A 19,584-nucleotide genomic window follows, 5' to 3' on the forward strand; every position below is an offset into this window, starting at 1 on the left:
ACAAGCTCATGGATTGAGATAAAGGCAGTGTAATAAGAAAACCAAAATCCATGCACAGAAGCAAAGCAAAAAGAAGAAATTCATTCACTAGTTCCCATTGGTAGGCAGATGTCCAGCCACCACCTGGAAGCAGGGCCTCAGTATATGTAGCAGTTATTTCAGAAGACAAATGCCTTAATAATAAATGTCAGTTGCTTCCTCCTTTCTCTCAGCTTTTATTGCTGTGCATGAAATCATATGGTATGGAATATCCCCTGGGTCAGTTTGAGTCAGCTGTCCTGACTATGTCCCATCCCAGCCTCTTTCCCACCCCCAGCCTACTGGACTTTGAGTGGGGAGCGGGGTATTGGACAAACAGCCTTGATGCTGTGTGAGCACTGCTCATAAATATCCAATACACTGGTGCGTTATCACAGAATCACAGAATGGTAGGAGTTGGAAGGGACTGCTGGAGATCATCTAGTTCAATCCCCTTGCTAAAGCAGATTCACCTAGAACAGGTTGCACAGGATCACGTCCAGGCGGGTATCAACACTGAGTCACAAATGCGAAGCACAGCGCTACATGGGCTGCTATGAGGAGAGTTATCTCCATCCCAGACAGACCCAATACAGTAAGACATGGCAGTATACTTTTGGAAAGACTATTATCCATCACTCACCATGTTGATGAAACATATGACCCATCTTTTTAACCCCCACATCAAAGCTTCAGCTGTTGACTCTCCAACAGTGGGCCTGGTCTATGACCCTGTCATAAGGAAAACAAAGCTCAAAACAGAAGAAAAACTATACAGTTTTACTACAAATGGGGATCTAGCACATATTTTGGAGACTTCTCTGGGGATTGCAGCTAAGAAATTTCCTTTTGTGGGTGACATCATTGGAGGGTTTAACTCTACCTCTACAGATCTTGTATAGCACCAGCTTGTTGGGGACTTTGCAGTTCCATTATTGTGCTGTGTTTCAACTTGTAATAACAATGAGATTGTGACAGTGACATATGATAGGTGATACTATGAGCCGGTAAACTGCCAACACACTGACACAATCAGCACTGAAATAGAGACTGACAAGAACAAGTGTTTCTCATTTCACTTTGGGAATGTGTGCTAGTTTTGGCTGGGCTAGAGTTAATTTTCTTCACAGTAAGTACTATAAGACTATGTTTTGGATTTGTGCTGGAAACAGTGTTGATAATACATAGAATTATAGAATAGTTTGGGCTGGAAGGGACCTTTAAAGGTCACCTAGTCCAACCTTCCCTGCAATGAGCAGGGACATCTCCAGCTAGACCGAGTTGCTCAGAGCCACATCCAACCTGACCTTCAATGTTCAGTAATGTTTACAGGGATGGCGCATCTACCACCTCTCTGGGCAATCTGAGTGTTTCACCACCCTTATTGTAAAAAAATTTTTCCTTATATCTAGCCTGAATCTACTCTCTTTTAGTTTAAAGCTATTACCTCTTGTCCTATCACAACAGGCCCTGCTAAAAAGTCTGTCCCTGTTTTACTGTAGGCCCCCTTTCAGTACTGAAAGGCCACTATAATGTCTCCCCAGAGCCTTCTCTTCTCCAGGCTGAACAACTCCAGCTCTCTCAGCCTGTCTTCATAGGAGAGCTGTTTCTTACAGAAGTCCAGGTAGACAACATCTGTAGCTCTTCCCTTGTCCACTGATGCAGTCACTCCATTGTAGAAAGCCGCTGGGTTAGTCAGGCAGGGCTTGTCCTTAGTGAAGCCATGCTGGCTATCTCGAATCACCTCCATGTCCTCCATGTGCCTTAGCATAGCTTCTAGGAGTATGTGTTCCACGATCTTCCCAGGCACAGAGGTGAGGCTGACAGGGTGGTAGTTCCCAGGGTCCTCCTTTCTACCCTTTTTAAAAAATGGGTGCGATGGTTCCCTTTTTCCAGTCACCAGGGACTTCACCTGACCGCCACGACTTTTCAAATATCATGGAGAGTGGCTTGGCAACCACATCAGCCAATTCCCTCAGGACTCTGGGATGCATATTGTGAGGTCTCATAGATTTCTGTACGTTCGGGTTGCTCAGGTGGTCTCAAACCTGATCTTCACTTACAGTGGGAGGGACTTTTCTACCACAGACCCTGCCTTGTGGTCTAGCCACTCAAAAAGCATGAGGAGAGAGGTTGCCAGTGAAGACTGAGGCAAAAATTGTTGAGTACCTCAGCCTTCTCCTCGTCTGTTCTTACCAGTTTGCCAGTGTTGCTCATCAAGGGGAATATGCTTTCTTTGACATTCCTTTTCTGGCTGACATACCTGTAGAAGTCCTTCTTATTCTTTGCATCCCATGCCAAGTTCAGCTCCAGCTGCGCCTTGGCCTCCCTGTCCCCATCCCTACAAAAACAGGCAGTGTCCCTATACTCTTCCCAGGACACCTGTCCCTGCTTCCACTGCCTGTGCATTTCCTTCTTGCCCTTTAGGTTGACGTGCAGGTCTTGACTCAGCCAGGCTGGTCTCTTTCTCTTGCCTTCCTCTCCTGATTTCTTACACCTGGGGATCGAGAGCTCTTGCACTCTGTGGAAATCATCCTTAAAGATCTGCCAGCTCTGTTCTGCTCCCTTGTCCCTGAGGACCGTTTCCCAGGGGGTCCTATTGTCTAACTCCTTGAACAACTGGAATTTTGCTTTCCTAAAATTCAGGGTCCTGACTTTATTCTTTGCCTGACCCATATCCCTCAGGACTCTGAACTCCACCAGTGCATGACTGCTGCAGCCCAGGCTGCCTCAAATCTTGACATCACCGATTAGCTCACTTGTGTTGGTGACCATCAGGTCCAGTATCACATCTCCTCTGGTAGGGCTGTCTATTACCTGGCTTAAGAATTTATCCTCCATGCACTCCAGGAGTCTCCTGGATTGACTACAGCTCACTGTGATACTTTTCCAGCAGATGTCGGGGTGGTTGAAGTCCCCCAGCAGGATGAGAGCCTGTGAGCATAATGCCTCCTGTAGCTGGAGTAAGAAGGCTTCGTCAATAGGCTCCCCTTGATAGGGTGGCCTGTAGTAGACACCAACCACAAGTTTCCCCTTGTTGCCTCAGTGTCTAATTCTTACCCATAAGCTTTCAACCTGCTCATGGCTATTCTTCAGAGACAGCTCTTCACACTCTATCCATTTCTTGATGTAGAGGGCAACGCCTCCACCCCTCCTTCCTCGCCTGTCCCTTCTGAACAGCCTATAGCCACTGATAGCTGCACTGCAGTCATGGGATTTGTCCCACCAGGTATCAGGAAAGGCAATCAGGTCATAGCTTTCTAGCAGCATGGTGGCTTCCAGCCCCTCCTGTTTGTTGCCCATGCTGCGTGCATTGGTGTAGAGGTGCTTCAGCTGGGGGAACACCCCTTAATTCCTTTGAGGTATTTCACTGCTGTTTCCCTCTTGGCTCCTATGACCTCAGGAGTGTCTGGCCTATCTCTGTTAGACATCAAGTGTGCTGAAGTGTAGCCAGCATGTCTCAGAGCAACAGGCTGCAGGTCCTCACTAGCACTCCATCCCTCTAACCATTGCCTGTCATCCCACAGCTTGTCACGGGCAAGCCTAATATTGCTCCCCTTTCCCCCTCAACCTTAGTTTAAAGCTCTGTCAATAAGACCCGCTAGCTCATGAGCATATACCCTCTTCCCCCTTTCAGAAAGGTTAAACCCATCCGACGCCAACAAGCCTAGCAGCCTATAGGCTATCCCATTATCAAAAAAGCCAAAATTCTGGTGGTGTCACCAGCCATGGAGCCATGTATTAATAGACTGAGCCCGTCTGTTTCTTCCAATGTTGCTACCCACAACTGGGAGGAGAGAGGAGAAAATAACCTGTGCTCCAGATTCCCTTACCAACCATCCCAAGGCTCTGAAGTCTCTTTTGATTGCCCTTGGACTACGCGTTGCAGCTTCATTGCCACCCATGTGGAAGAGCAGTAATGGATAATTGTCCGAGGGCCCTACCAAGCTAGGAAGTTTCCTAGTTTTGTCCTTAACCCAGGCCACAGGGAAGCAGCAAACTTCCCTAAGAGGAGGATCTGTCCAGCATACTGGACCCTCTGTTCCCTTCAGAAAGGTGTCACCTACAACTATAACCTGTCTTTTCTTGCTGATGGAGGTGGTCGTGATACAGGAGGTTGGCCTTTCTGACCTTGGCAGCACCTCTGGTGAAGATGGACTGTCATCCACATCATTACCTAGTGACTGGCTTCCACATGCAGAGCCTGATACTTGCTGTATAGAGGCACTTGGGAAAGCAGGGTGGGCAGGGAGGGTGTTCACCTGCTGCCCCAAGCATGGACTTGCCTCCACTCACTCCTCTCCTTTAAGCTACTGCCTTTAGCCTGGTGCGGGGAGGATCCAGGATCCCCTTGATCTTGGGTTTTTATCTGGTGGCTGTTCCCATTTCTGTCTCAGGGAGGGTAGAGTATGGTTCCACAAGTCTATCTCTTTCTCGGACTCCCTAATGCTCCTTAACCTTTCTACTGCCTCTTAAGCTCTGCCACCAGGCTGAGCAGATCATCCACCTGGTCACACCTCACACAGGTGTTCTCTCTACTGCCATCTGTTACAAATGAAAGGCTCTAGCGCTCCCTGTGGCATGAGACCTAGATGGCTGCATGTTTTTGTGGCAGCTCTGCCTGGGTTGCCACATCCATTCTGCTGAGTGAAGAGGACATAGTTTTCCACTGGATGGATACCATAGTTAAGCTCTTTCTGAGAGTGTGACGACCACCAATTTAACATACCTCTTGATGTGGTAGGGCTACTATGCTCTTCCTCTGTGCCTTTCCATGCAAACTGCTGCACTACACCCTGTTTGCCCTCTCTGGTCACTGCACCCCTGGTTGATGGTGCTTCTCCCACGAGAGCTGCTGGCCCCTTTCGGGTCTGTCTGCTGCCCTGGTGTTTCCTTACCTCTGGAAAAACCCCTGTGCACCAAGATCAGCCACTCCGCTGCGGGTTGTACTGGGTCTGGAGAAAATCCCCTCGGCGACTGCAATTATATGAATTCATTATTAGTTGCATCATAAAGCAGAAAATTTGGATTTGCAAACAGCAAATATGTTGTCATATTTTGCTCAAAGATGATTGATAGATTCGTAGCATTTTTGAAAACTTTAACTTTATATGTCTTAATTGAAGCAACGGCAATACAGCTGTTGTAGTGTGTAGCTCAGTTCAGACTAAATGCCTGATAATGGAAGAGCTTGCAGATGAACTCCTACACTTGCCCATTGTTTTGATTTAACACCACCCAGCAGTTAAGCACCGCACAGCTGCTCGCTCACTCCCTGGCAGTAGGATGGGGAAGAGAATCATAACTGTAAAAGTGCAAAAACTAGTGGGTTGAAATAAAAACAGTTTAACAGATAAAACAAAAGCTTCACGCCAGCAAAGCAAGATAAGTGTCGTGGTTTAGGCTGGGCTGGCCACTAAATGAACCACCTCAAAGCAGGACACCTTCACAACTAAACAATACAATTTCAAGGGCCACCTACAGCCAAACTCTCAGGCAACAATATACAGAATTAGAGTAGCCTTTCAATACCACACATGCAATGTGCTGATGTTGCCCATCAAACTAAGGGATGTATTAAGGCCCCTTTATTTTATTTTTTGCCACAATATCACAGAATCATAGAATGGTTTAGGTTGGAAGGGATCTTAAAGTTCATCTAGTTCCAACGCCCCTGACATGGGCAGGGACACCTCCCACTACACGAGGCTGCTCAAAGACTCATCCAGCCTGGCCTTGAACGCTTCCAGGGATGGGGCATCCACAGCCTCCCTGGGCAACCTGTTCCATCGCCTCACCACCCTCACAGTAAAGATTTTCTTCCTAATATCCATCTAAATCTACCCTCTTTCAGTTTAAAACTGTTACCCAACATACTACCATTACATTCCCTGATAAAGAGTCCCTCACCATCCTTCCTGTAGGCCCCCTTTAGGCACTGGAAGGCTGCTATAAGGTCTCCCCGGAGCCTTCTCTTCTCCAGGCTGAACAGCCCCAACTCTCTCAGCCTGTCCTCATAGCATAGGTCCTCCAGCCCTCTGGTCACCTTCGTGGCCCTCTACTGGACCTGTTCCAACAGGTCCATGTCCTTCTTGTGCTGAGGATTCCAGAGCTGGATACAGTACTCCAGGTGGGGTCTCATGAGAGCAGAGTAGAGGGGCAGAATCACCTCTCTGGATCTGCTGGCCACGGTTCTTTTGATGCAGACCAGGATGCAGTTGGCTTTCTGGGCTGCAAGTGCGCATTGCCTGCTCATGTTGAGCTTCTCGTCCACCAGCACCCCCAAGTTCTTCTCCTCAGGGCTGCTCTCAATCCATTCTCTGCCCAGCCTGTATTTGTGCCTGGGATTGCCCCAACCCAGGTGCAGGACCTTGCACTTGGCCTGGCTGAACTTCATGAGTTTCACACAGGCCCACCTCTCAAGCCTGTCCAGGTCCCTCTGGATGGCATTCTTTCCCTCCAGCATGTCGACCGTGCCACACAGCTTGGTGTCATTGGCAAAATTGCTGAGGGTGCACTCAGTCCCACTGTCCATGTCACTGATAAAGATGTTAAACAGCACCAGTCCCAGTACTGTCCCCTGAGGAACACCACTCGTCACAGATTTCCATGAGGACATTGAGCCATCCAGAGTAGTTTTGAGAATAGCTCAATGGATTCAGCTTTATAGGAATGTAGGGGGCAACTGGATATTTTCTTTTTAAAATGAGAGAGAGAAGAAAGGATTATTTTTCTTCTAGGATAACAATAAAGCTATACAGTCCAGAAACAGTATTTTTGTGGTTTAACCCCTGCCAGCAACTAGGATGACACAGCTGTTCGTTCACTTCTCCCCCACCCAGTGGGGTGGGGAGAAGAAATCGAAAAATAAGGAAAACTCATGGGTTGAGATGAAGACAATTTAACAGGTAAAGCAAAAGCCGCTCACGCAAGCAAAGCAAAACAAGGAATTAATTCACTATTTCCCATCAGCAGGCAGGTGTTCAGCCATCTCCAGGAAAGCAGGGTTTCATCACATGTAATGGTTACTTGGGAAGAAAAAACGCCATAACTCCTAACATCCCCCCTTCCTTCTTCTTCCCCCAGCTTTATATCCAGAGCATGATGTCATATGGTAAAGAATAACCCTTTGGTCAGTTCGGGTCAGCTGTCCCAGCTGTGTCCCATCCCAGCTTCTTAGGTGCCCCCCACCTTCTTGTTGGCAGGTCAGTATGAGAAGCTGAAAAGTCCTTAACTGCTTATCAACAAATACAATATTAGTGTGTTATTAACATTATTCTCATCCTAAATCCAAAACACAGCACTATGCTAGATTCTAGTAAGAAAATTAACTCTATCCCAGCTGAAACCAGGACAAGTATATATGTCTATATTCCCAATAGCCAAACAGCAGGATTTCATAACATGCAACATCAGTACTTCATCTCAAGCTACCTGGTGTATAATGCCTCACAGCCCTTATCCCATTGCTATCCCAGGAGTGATTCAGAGTGACACAGAGCAGATTAGCAGTCACTGCACAGCTTGACATTTGCAAATGAGAGCACAGTTAGATAATTTCAACTCTGATGTTAGCACTATGGTAATTACGGCTTTAGCTACAAGGAGTTAGTGATGTTTCTTTTCTCGTATTTTACAGTACAAGCCAGAAGGTGTGTTTATAGCATTTAATACTAAAAGGTAGACCCTCAGAAGGTAAACTAGGGCTGAAAAGAAAGAAGCAGCTTTTTAGATTATTTCAATACAGCTTTTATCAGGGGGTAGCATAAAGCAACAGACAGCATAGAGTCAAGCAATATTTAATGGAAACCTGAGAGGGATTACAGATTTCCTCCATACCATGACATATTTCAATTTAAGGCATGGAATAAATCTGAGTAGACAGTATGGAGTTGGAACACAGAAAAGTCAGTAATAAACTTGGAGGATAGTAAGAGATAGTTGAAAATATGGGGCTAGACCCTACCTTTCAATTGATTTAGATTCAAGTGGACACTGCACAGCACTAAGGAGAACTAGCAAAACCACAAGTGTTGGTAGTTTGCAGGCCATGTTGTCATTTAGGTTATGGTCTTCATTCTTTCCCCTCCATCTCCCTTCTTGAAGTATCATAGGATGTAGGATAAAGGTGCCAGTAAGGGCAACAAGGATATAAAGGAATCAGTCTTTGCATCTGATCCCTGCTTTGGAATTTTGTGGCACCTTTGTAATCTAACCCTAACACCATCTGGCTATTTCTGCATAATAGCCAGCACTGAAAATCATTGACCTTTTATAATGAGCTTGTAACTTAATAGTATCAACTTACAAATTCAGGCAGAGTTTCACACTATTGTTGTACAAGAACTAGTATAATAACTTTGTAGATGGAAAAAAAACAAAAATGGAGAACTTACTATCTAAAGAAAATATACCTACTATCTCCCTCTTCTGACAGGTCTGCATCTGAACTCAGACTTTTAGCACAGAATTATTCGCTTTTGACACAAATAGTCTTGGTGACCCCAGAATAGGGTGGACAGAACTGGATTCTTCTGTGGAACCATATCTGGTCTCCATGCTATTTCTGTTCAAGCTGGAGATTTGGAATTTATTTTTCTGATAACATTTGAAGACCAAGAGTTGAGGAAATATTTTTAGTTCCTTCACAGGGTTTATAGCTCCAGCTATTTATCTGCTTTGCATGAAGAAAAAAAAAGATTGACAGCTACAGCAGCTATTTGGATGCATGTTTTTTCTCTGATTAAAACTAGAACATTATATGACTAATACTTTCCATTTCTGAGGAATTTTGTCAGTGACATTTGTTGCAGAACAATGTATCTATCTTTAACTTCAATAAACTCTTCAGGAAGACTTATTCAGACATGGCCATCCTACTCCAGAAGTCTAACTGTGGCCCAGGAAAGGCATGCTCTTTTGTTTATTGGGAAATCAGGCCTGGTCCACAAGAAGACAGCGTAGCACATCTCAGAGTACTCTACAGCTTTGTATTCTACCTTGTTCTGTACTGTATTTCTGTGCTTCAGAAGACTCACAAATTCAGGTGAGGTAGCTCATAGTGTCATGAACAAAAGCGGCAAAATTTGGGATGTGTTAAAAACTTGACTAATTGATGTAACTCTTATTTTCTGTGCCATTTGTGATTTGCACTACTGCTTTTCCCAGTTTTTTAATACATCAAAATTGGTATTGTATCTTAGTTACAAAAATTAGGATTTTGGACAGGGTAGAGCATGGAACAATTGGGGACACTAGATTATCCTGTTATTCTATTAAGGATCACCCATCAATTCAAATATCCCTCCAGAAATGTGTTAGGAGACATGACTAGCTTCTTTCATCCTTTTTTGAAGAAAACAAACACATGTACCTCTCAATACCTCAGGCAGCATTTTCAGTGTTCTTTTTCTTTTAAAACTGTTAGCTCTATGACAAGAAGGCCATCTCAAAGAAATGCACCTTGCTATTAGAGTAGAAGGGCTGAGACTGGAATATCACTAGTCTTTAACTGTTCTCAGGGTGTTAGCAGATCAGAAATGATTTCAGAGAATCACAGAATGGTAGGGGTTGGAAGGGACCTCTGGAGATCATCTAGTCCAACCCCCCTGCCAGAGCAGGGTCACCTAGAGCAGGTTGCACAGGAACGTGTCCAGGTGGGTTTAGACTATCTCCAGAGAAGGAGACTCCACCACCTCTCTGGGCAGCCTCTTCCAGTGCTCTGACACCCTCAAAGTAAAGAAGTTCCTCCTCACGTTTAGGTGGAACTTCCTGTGTTTAAGTTTGTGCCCGTTACCCCTTGTCCTGTCACTGGGCACCACTGAAAAGAGCCTGGTCCCACCCTCCTGACACCCACCCTTTAAGTATTTATAAGCAGTGATAAGATCCCCACTCAGTATAGGAATGTATCTGAGAGAAAATGGCCATGTGAGCCAGCCTCCCTACTATGAGAGATTAGATTAAGGGCAAAACAGGTGGCAGAAGATGGAATTAGTACATGGGAAAAACGGGAACTGAGAAGGTAGAAAACATGTTGTGCTAATGACTAAGCAATTTACTATGTGAATTCTTGTAACCAATCTGATCTGTGAATGAACTGCATGGACAGCGCGTGGACAGTGTAACTAGCTAATCAGAAATAGGCGAGTCGCGTGTACGGCTACAACACAGGGTATAAAAGATGATGATCTGTGCTTAATAAACGGCTTCTGTTGATTCACATTGGATCGTCTGGAGTCCAGTTATTTCTCCTCAGATGGTGACCCTGACGTGATACCGATCGGCGCTTGGCTTGAGCAACGGAATGCGAGGGGCGGAAGACCCAGAAGGAGATGCACCGGCTGGAGGACGGCTCAGCTGGACTGAGACCGGGTGGATTGGGCGGCAATCCGGAATAAACAGACGACGTGGCCACGGACACCCAGAGAGAGGTGAGCAGCCGGGGCAGGAGATGGGGCAACAAGTAACAAAAGAAGAAGGGGCTATATTAAGACTTCTCCTGCATATCCTCTCTAAGAGAGGGGTGAAATACAATGAGCGTATGCTCCGAAGTTTGTTAACCTGGTGCAGAGAGAACGGATTCGCACCAGAGCCCCAGACAGCTTTTAAACCAGAAATATGGGAGGCTGTTGGGAAAAAACTGTGGGAAGTGCTAAGTAAAGGAGACAAAGAGGCATCACCGTTAGCGATGACATGGTGGTTGGTGTTATCGACCTTACAAGATATGAAGGCGGAACGAGCCACGGCAGCCGGGGCTTTTGCAGCATTACAACCCACGGGAGGGGGATCGAACAGGCCAGGTCCGAAGGTCTGGGACGATCCCCTGCTGATCCCCTCTGCTCCACCTGAGGCCGAGGGAGGAGGCATAATGTCAGGAGAGAAGGACAGAGCCGGAGCTGTTTGCTCCTGCCATTGCCCGCCTCGCCCCCTCCCCTCCCCTCCCCAGTCGTCTCCCTGAGATAGAAGTGCTGTTTTTGTATGTCTGCTGTGTAAGTGTGTGTGGGCGCCAGCTTATACCTGCTGATCAGCATGTGTGCTACTGTTTGCTTTTTGTTGTGTGCAGTGTCGTTAGGTGACTCCACTTGAGCAGGTGTTCTGCCCGGTGTGGTACTGTTCTCGTATGCAACTAGGGCTGACACTCCGTCAAGTGAAGAAGTTTGTGTATACACAATGTTTAGACATAAGGCGAGCGTGCCCCAGGTAGATACACCAGGATGGGCCGTAGAACTGATGGAAGTCCTGAAATATTGGGGGAGTTTTCACCAGCCGACATGTTTACGGTCTCGGGAATGGCTCGCCCGTGCAGGGCGTATCGCTGGTTGTTTGTTGTTTGTCTATAAGATCATGGTTGATCGGGAAAAGGAGTTCAGCCAAAATCTATAGGATGCTCTGTAGGAAAATGAGAAACTTAAGGAAAAATGAGAAACTGAGCTCTTGTTGCAAAGGCAGACTTTTATGTCAGTCGTAAGCGATGGGGGGGAAAAAAAAAAGAAAAAAAAAGAAAAAAAAAAGAAACCAAACAGGAACAATTAGATGGGAAATGTGCCACGTTAGCACAAAAGTATGCCATACGCGCTACAAGAAAGTGGCAGAAAAAGAGAAATAGGACACCTGATTCAAAGCAGTACCATAGAGATATGTTTTTGGTTTTTTCCTATATGTGTCTATGTTATTGCATGCCTTAGTAGATTGCTCTGTGTTATACCCTGCGAGACTAAAATGAACCCCAGCGGAAGCGGTCTCTTGAGCAAGGCAGTGGAATATGGGAAAGCAACGGAAGATCGGCAAGGAGGATTGTAAATACACTCAAGGGACTCGCACCTGGGTGCTGGAAAACACATATATCACGCCAGTTGTTATTCAGTCTCGGGTGCTGGCAAGAAAAACATTTGGATGACATAAGCCTGTAATGGACTCACAGACACCTTATCCAGCTGCTTGAGAATCTTGGCCTGTTGTGGAAGAAGATCAAAGCACAGTACCAGCGAGAACAGGGAGTCCACATGCGCTCTTGCTAACAAGGACTCTTTTGCTGCCAAGGATTCTTGCTAACAAGGACTCCCTTGCTGCCAAGGATAAGTTTAACAATGCTACTAGTACCGCTATTTCTGAGTTATTGCTAGACGTAGATAGTATTCGATATGCGATGTTGCAAAACAGAACTGCTACTGATTTTTTGCTTTCAGCTCACAGACATGGTTGTCAAGATTTTAAAGGACTGTATTGTATGAATCTAAGTGACCACTCCAAATCCATCCATGCCCAGTTGCAGGAACTGCACCGACCGAACCAGCAACTTGTGGAGACCACTGGGTGAAATCTCTTTGCTGGATGGACTTGGGGGTGGGGTTGGTTGAAGCAAGTTATACTCATTGCCTGTGTGGAAGGAATTTGTCTGTTATGTTTAGTATGCTGTTTGCCGTGTTTAATAAGCATTATACGATCAGCTGTAAATGCCGCTTTGCGTCGTACCCTTGTACGAGTTGTAGAATATGTTGCTCTAAAAACTATGTGTGTATCCATGAGAACCTGACCTTCACAGAAGAAGATAACAAGAAGGGATTACAACAATGTAGTCACGTATCAGACAGCTGCTGTTAGCAAAGCTGGATCATGAGTTTGGTGAGACTCGCTGCATACGCTGACCACGCGTGCAGCGACTCTGGCCTGTACTTTTCTACTCGATCCAGTGCAGGAGAGTCTGGTGGGACTTGCTGCATGCACTGGCCATGCATGCAGCGACTCTAGCCTGTACTTCTCCACTCAATCCAGTGCAGGATATAGGGGGGCTGTCTCGGGTCAGAGAGGGGGAGAGAGACGTGAGCGAGGGGGAGAGAGACATGAGTGCACTTTGAAGATACAGGGGATGCCCTGAAGCACTGTGTCTGCCCCCGCCCGCCCCCCCATAAGCTCTATGTTCATTAACCCCAACAGCTCCGAAGGCATTACAGCATGTTGCAAGATAAGATATAGTCTACTACTGCTGCAAGACACATTGAACACCTTCCTACAAGAATTTCTACTTTATGCCCTGACAGGACAGCGGGATGATGCACTCGCAAAGAGCCTGACTGCATTAGAGTGGGTATTTTTGCCGATTGTCAGCAGCTGGCTCCTCTGCCATCATTTGCAGGGGTTAACCTGCGAGGGCTTACACCTGATGAACTTTGGCAATCCGATGTTACGCGCATTATGGAATTTGGACATGTTTCAGTTGATTTGTTTTCTCACTTTGTTGTAGCTACTGCTCATACAGGAGAGAAGGCTTGTGATGTTATTCGACATTGGTTGCAATGCATTGCAGTCATGGGAGTACCAAAAACTATAAAAACTGATAATGAACCAGCTTATGTGTCTGCTAAAGTACAGGTCTTTTTTTTTTTACAGACATGGGGTATTAAACGTGTCACCAGTATTCCTCATTCCCCGACTGGGCAAGCAATTGTGGAGCGTATGCATCATACTTTAAAAACCATGCTTGCTAAACAAAAAAGGGGGAATCCCGTAGGTACGACACCTCAAGAGTGATTGTATAAAGCAACTCATGTTTTAAATATTCTAAACATGTCTTCTTTGTCATCCACAGCAGTAGATCGACATTTTGGAAGAACTGTTGAATGGCCTGAACAACCGAAGGTGTACTATAAGCACCTTAAATCGGGGTGCATGCTAACCACAGATAACACTGCAACAAATAGAAGTTCTGAGCAAGACAATTCTGTAATGATTTGTACTTTCAGTGTAAATTTTTTTCCTAATATCCGGTCTAAACCTCCCCTGGTGCAACCTGAGGCCATTTCTTCCTGTCCTATCACCTGTTACTTGGGAAAAGACACCGACCCCCACCTCTCTACACCCTCCTTTCAGGTAGTTGTAGAGAGCGATAAGGTCTCCCCTCAGCCTCCTTTTCTCTAGGCTAAACAATCCCAGCTCCCTCAGCCTCTCCTCATAAGACTTGTTCTCCAGACCCCTCACCAGCTTCGTTGTCCTTCTCCAGCACCTCAATATCTTTCTTGTAGTGAGGGGCCCCAAACTGAACACAGTACTCGAGGTGGGGCCTCACCAGTGCCGAGTAAAGGGGGACGATCACTTCCCTAGTCCTGCTCACCACACTGTTCCTGATACAGGCCAGGATGCTGTTGGCCTTCTTGGCCACCTGGGCACACTGCTGGCTCATATTCAGCCATCTGTCGACCAACGCCCCCAGGCCCTTTTCTGCCAGGCAGCTCTCTAGCCGCTCTTCCCCAAGCCTGTAGCGCTGCATGGGGTTGTTGTGACCCAAGTGCAGGACCCGGCACTTGGCCTTGTTGAACCTCATACCATTGGCCTCGGCCCATCGATCCAGCCTGTCCAGATCCCTCTTTCAGATCCTTTCTACCCTCCAGCAGGTCGACACACCCACCCAACTTGGTGTCGTCTGCAAACTTACTGAGGGTGCACTCGATCCCCTCGTCCCGATCACTGATAAAGATATTAAAGAGAACTGGCCCCAATACTGAGACCTGAGGAACATCACTTGTGACTGGCTGCCAACTGGATTTAACTCCATTCACCACCATTCTCTGGGCCCGACCCTTCAGACAGTTTTTTTACCTAGTGAAGAATACACCCATCCAAGCCATGGGCCACCAGTTTCTCCAGGAGGATGCTGTGGGAAACAGTGTCAAAGGCTTTACTAAAGTTCAGGTAAACAACATCCACAGCCTTTCCCTCATTCACCAAGCGGGTCATCTTGTCATAGGATCAGGTCAGTGAAGCAGGACCTGCCTTTCATGAACCCATGCTGACTGGGCCTGATCGCCTGGTTGTCCTTCATGTGCTGCATAATGGCACTCAGGATGATCCGTTCCATAACCTTCCCAGGCACTGAGGTCAGACTGACAGGCCTGTAGTTCCCCAGATCCTCATTCTGGCCCTTCTTGTGGATGGGCGTCACGTTTGCTAACCTCCAGTCAACTGGGACCTCCCTGGTAACTAACGTAACTTTATCCTTATGTCCTGAAGCTATTAACAGGATCTCTCCTTAACTTTACTGTAATAAAATGGCATCCACAATTATACAGAAGAGCAATTTTCTCCTATTTTGCAGAAAATCTGAGGTAAATTGTAAATAACAATAGCAACATCAGTCCAACTTGCAACTCAGTGATGCAGATCAATAAATTATTCCCCTATAGCAGCTAAGCCATTGTTGCTTTTTTACAACAATATGACAAAACAGATTAAAGTATTCACAGACTCTGAATCACTTACCTGCTGATGAGAGAATTTCACTTTGGGATTGTTGTCAATTTCCCATAATCCTTCATTAAAGCCCTTTCTTTTATTTGGTTTGCCATATTTTTCTTTATTTTCATAATAAGGGAATATATCCTTTGGTCCCAGGAATGCCCTTCAAGAGATTAAAACATTAGTTACCAGAAACATCACATTTTTAAATTGCTACTCTTCAAATTAACTTTAGTACCAGATATTATAAAAAATAATAATATTCATTAATGAGGCATCTGAAGTGATAGTCTGTAATCAGCGAAGTGCTGCTACTGAAGCGTCTTTAGCCTTCTAAGCTTTTGCTTTCAACAAATCCAGTTTTCCATTAGTACTGCCACACCCACTGCTCTCTCCTAGGTGTTCGGTGTTCAGTGTTCCAGCAAGAAACAGCCAATGCTGTGTCTTGAATGTTAAGTCTTGTTAAGATCACAGTTGACAGAGCCACCCACCACTGTCAAACAATGATTAAAAATGGAGCAACTGACTGATGTACAGAAAGAGCCATTGCTTCCTTAGCAAACCAAGCTAAAATGTGAAGAAATAAAGATTCCTTAAATCCTGGAAACATAATGAAAGATGAGTACAAGTATAAGAAGATATGGCTCCAAGCCAAAGAAAAATCTTTCAAAATTATTAAATTAAAACCAGTATGACTGGGATGACAAAACAAAGTTGGAATAGAATGATTTGCCTAGATCTTTGTAAGAATGATATATAGTTTATCCTGAAAGACACGGAAATCTAACAAAAAATATACAATTTTATTAAATGCTTTACATTAAATGCTCAACATTTCTGTCTTGCTTCCTCTCCCCACAAAACCACAAAAAATAATTGAACCTATATAGAACTATATGGAGTGATGTGAACAGTCAATGAAATGCATGGTTATAGGAGTCAAACATGCACAAAGCTCACTGACAGAGAAGTCACTTCTTAAAGAGAGTCAAATAGAAAGTAGTGTCAGTGAGGGCTGATAGTGCTTTATTTTTAATTCATAAGAATGCTGTGTTTTCTCTACCACATCTATTTTTAAAGATAGGTAGGAAGTACCACCTTAGAGAGATTTTTATAGATTTCTTAATGGTCTTAAGGAGGACAAAAAAAGCTTTCTGCAAGCTGTACAAGAAATGAAACAATTATACAGACAACAACTAGCTCTGTGACCTGCTTTACAATACTATTTGCAGCTTATTAAAAAAAGGGAATAAAAACAGCATTTCCCCCAAAAGTCAAACAGGAAATTAACACTGAATTAAAGATCTCTGTAATCTACAGTAGAACAACATTATGAAGTAGCATGACAAATTTCACTATAATAGTCAGAGAATAGCATAAAAACATATTTAGAAGTGGGAAAAATCAGGTTCTTTCAAAGGAAATGTCATGTTCCATTGCAAAATGTTAGTGTTACCAAAATGTTAGTGTTCTGTCTTTCTTGGATACTTAACATAATAGCAGGCATGAAACTAACTGGGATGAGACCCTGGGCTTCAAATGCACCTCTTGACTTATTCTCAAACCTTCCCCTTCTCCCCCTCAAAGGACTCAAATGCTACTTATTCCATATTTTTGATTTTTCAGCTTTATTTCATCTACCCTTAGAACACAGTTTTGAGGATACACGGGACTATAGTTAAAATCCCTTACAAAAGATAGATATATCAATCATACCACTTTGGGTAGGCTCCTGCTTTTTTACTGAGCAGGAAAAAGTGCGTGTTGCAGGGGATAGTAGACTATAACCACACCATTTCATAGCAAATGTGGAAAGAAAGCTGCCTATCTTACCACTGGAGATTAATTTAAGAAAATATAGTCTGCTACTGAATCACATAATTTTCAAACACACGATGCAAACTGTTAAGCTACTGTTAAGACATCCTGCAATGAAAACAATATGCCCTTTAGTCTAAAGGACTTACGTCTCATGAGTGCCAAAAAAGAATATAGGCATTTTATTCACAGGAGGTTTTACTGCTCCATCTGGAATTTCATCCACCTAAGAGAAAGAGAAACTAGAATTAAAGTTTAGTAACAATTAAAAACACTCTAGGGGAAAACACTTAAGTGTTAAGTATTAACCTGAAGAAACAAAATACTATTGAAAAAGTGAGAGAGATGTAAACAAAACAAGTCTCAAGGATTATATACAAAAAAAATGAGTGATATTTGTAAGCATATGTAGAAAGAGAGTGTCTGTTCCTTTAAGGGTATCTGGTCAAGGACCTTTTCAATGCAAAAAAGGTGTAATAAGTAAAGGAGGAAACCATAAACAAGAATATACAGGGACACAAACCTGACTAACAAATAATAAGGAAGGCAGTGATGAGAACCAAACCTGGTAAGTCATACTAATTGATGAGGACATGTGGAGTGTGAGAATGTTTATTCCAGCAAGGTTATCTAATCAGGGACCTTGTCAGTTGGGAAACTAAGGAAAAGGGGGAAGCCAGAAACAAAATATGCAAAGAGGCAGACTTGACAAAACAAACACGGAAAGAGTGAGAAGAAACAAACCTTGCCACTCACACTAATTGATAGGCTAACAAGAAACTACGGGCGCCACTTCCAGGAGGACTAAGATTATAAACCAGGGTAGATCCTGGACACCAGACTGGGAGGGGTAAGGGAATCAATAGTACTATGCAAACCCATAAAGGGACATGTTGGGAAAATGGAAAGCAGGGAGAAACAAAGAAGAGGATAGAAAGAAAGGGTTAAATACAGGGCTGGTCAGTATGCTTGTCTAGCTGAGCCCTGTGCCTGACCACTGCAGTCTGTCCTATCTTCTTATTAAATCTTTTCTCAACTGTCTCTCTGCGTAATCCCACTCTCTATCCCATGTGTATGTTTCTTGCAAGGACTAAGTGTCAGCTACTAGAGTCAGAACGAGGGTGTAGGCACATGTATTAGATTTACATATTGTCCTGGTTTGGGATGGAGCAGAGCCAACTTTCTGTTCAGTGAGAGAGGCTCTTGCTTATACTTGTTGCTGTGGCAACAAAAAGAATTTTTTCAGGAGGGTGGCTGATACAGTCCATGGTAAGCAGTTCTCTGGTCCAGACAGGAACTCATCTGCTAATGGTAGATGTTGTCCTCAAAGTTAGGGGGGCCCTGCCTCCAGCCAGGAGGAGGAGAGGGATAACCGAGTTTATTGGACTGTGTGGATTTGATGGCCTGGCACATTAGAGCCACAAAAGTATAAAGCCCTTGTGGACACTGGTGCACAGTGCACCCTATTGCCATCGAATCATAAAGGGACAGAATCCATCACTATTTCCGGTGTGACAGGCGGGTCTCAAGAACTGACTGTATTGGAGGCTGAAGTGAGCCTAACTGGGAACAAATGGGAGAAGCACCCCATTGTGACTGGCCCAGATGCTCTGTGCATCCTTGGCATAGACTGCCTCAAGAGAGGGTATTTCAAAGACCCAAAAGGTGGGCTTTTGGTATAGCAGCTGTAGAGACTGAGGATATCACACAGCTGTCTACCTTACCCAGCCTTTCAGATGACCCTTCTGTGGTGGGACTGCTGAAGGTTAAAGAACAGCAGGTGCCAATTGCTACTGCCACGGTGCATCAATGACAGTATTGCACTAACCGAGACTCCCTGATTCCCATTCAGAACCTGATTCATCAGCTGGAGACCCAAGGAGTGATCAGCAAGACTCACTCACCCTTTAACAGCCCTATATGGCCAGTGCAAAAGTCTGATGGAGACTGGCAGCTAACAGTAGACTCTGGTGGCCTGAATGAAGTCACACCACCACTGAGTGCTACTGTGCCAGACATGCTAGAACTCCAATATGAACTGGAGTCAAAGGCAGCCAAATGGTATGCTACAACTGACATTGCTAATGCATTTTTCTCCATTCCTTTAGCAGCAGAGTGCAGGCCACAGTTTGCCTTCACTTGGAGGGGCGTCCAACACACCTGAAACTGACTGCCCCAGGGGTGGAAACACAGCCCTACTATTTACCATGGGCTGATCCAGACAGCACTGGAGAAGGGTGGAGCTCCAGAACACCTGCAATAGAATCATAGAATCATAGAATAGTTCGGGTTGGAAGGGACCTTAAAGATTATCTAGTTCCAACCCCCCTGCCATGGGCAGGGACACCTCCCACTACACGAGGCTGCTCAAAGCCTCATTCATCCTGGCCTTGAACACTTCCAGGGAAGGGGCATCCACAACCTCCCTGGGCAACCTGTTCCAGTGCCTCACCACCCACACAGTAAAGATTTTCTTCCTAATACCCAATCTAAATCTCCCCTCTTTCAGTTTAAAACCAT

At 45.0% G+C, this 19,584-nt stretch overlaps 1 protein-coding gene across 1 annotated transcript; it reads right to left on the reverse strand.

Moving 5' to 3' along the window:
- Positions 1 to 595: 595 nt before the first annotated feature.
- LOC128902046 (PC4 and SFRS1-interacting protein-like) lies at positions 596 to 17,285 on the reverse strand. The gene is made up of 4 exons (XM_054184373.1): positions 17,214 to 17,285; positions 15,271 to 15,409; positions 4,917 to 4,995; positions 596 to 750 (listed from the first exon to the last, which is right to left on the reverse strand). The coding sequence occupies exons 1-4, from the start codon at positions 17,243 to 17,245 to the stop codon at positions 743 to 745; spliced, it is 258 nt and encodes an 85-aa protein (XP_054040348.1). The 5' UTR covers positions 17,246 to 17,285; the 3' UTR covers positions 596 to 742.
- Positions 17,286 to 19,584: the final 2,299 nt, after the last annotated feature.

The sequence above is a fragment of the Rissa tridactyla genome, chromosome W (assembly GCF_028500815.1).
Source record: "Rissa tridactyla isolate bRisTri1 chromosome W, bRisTri1.patW.cur.20221130, whole genome shotgun sequence".
Classification (NCBI taxonomy): Eukaryota; Metazoa; Chordata; class Aves; order Charadriiformes; family Laridae; genus Rissa; species Rissa tridactyla.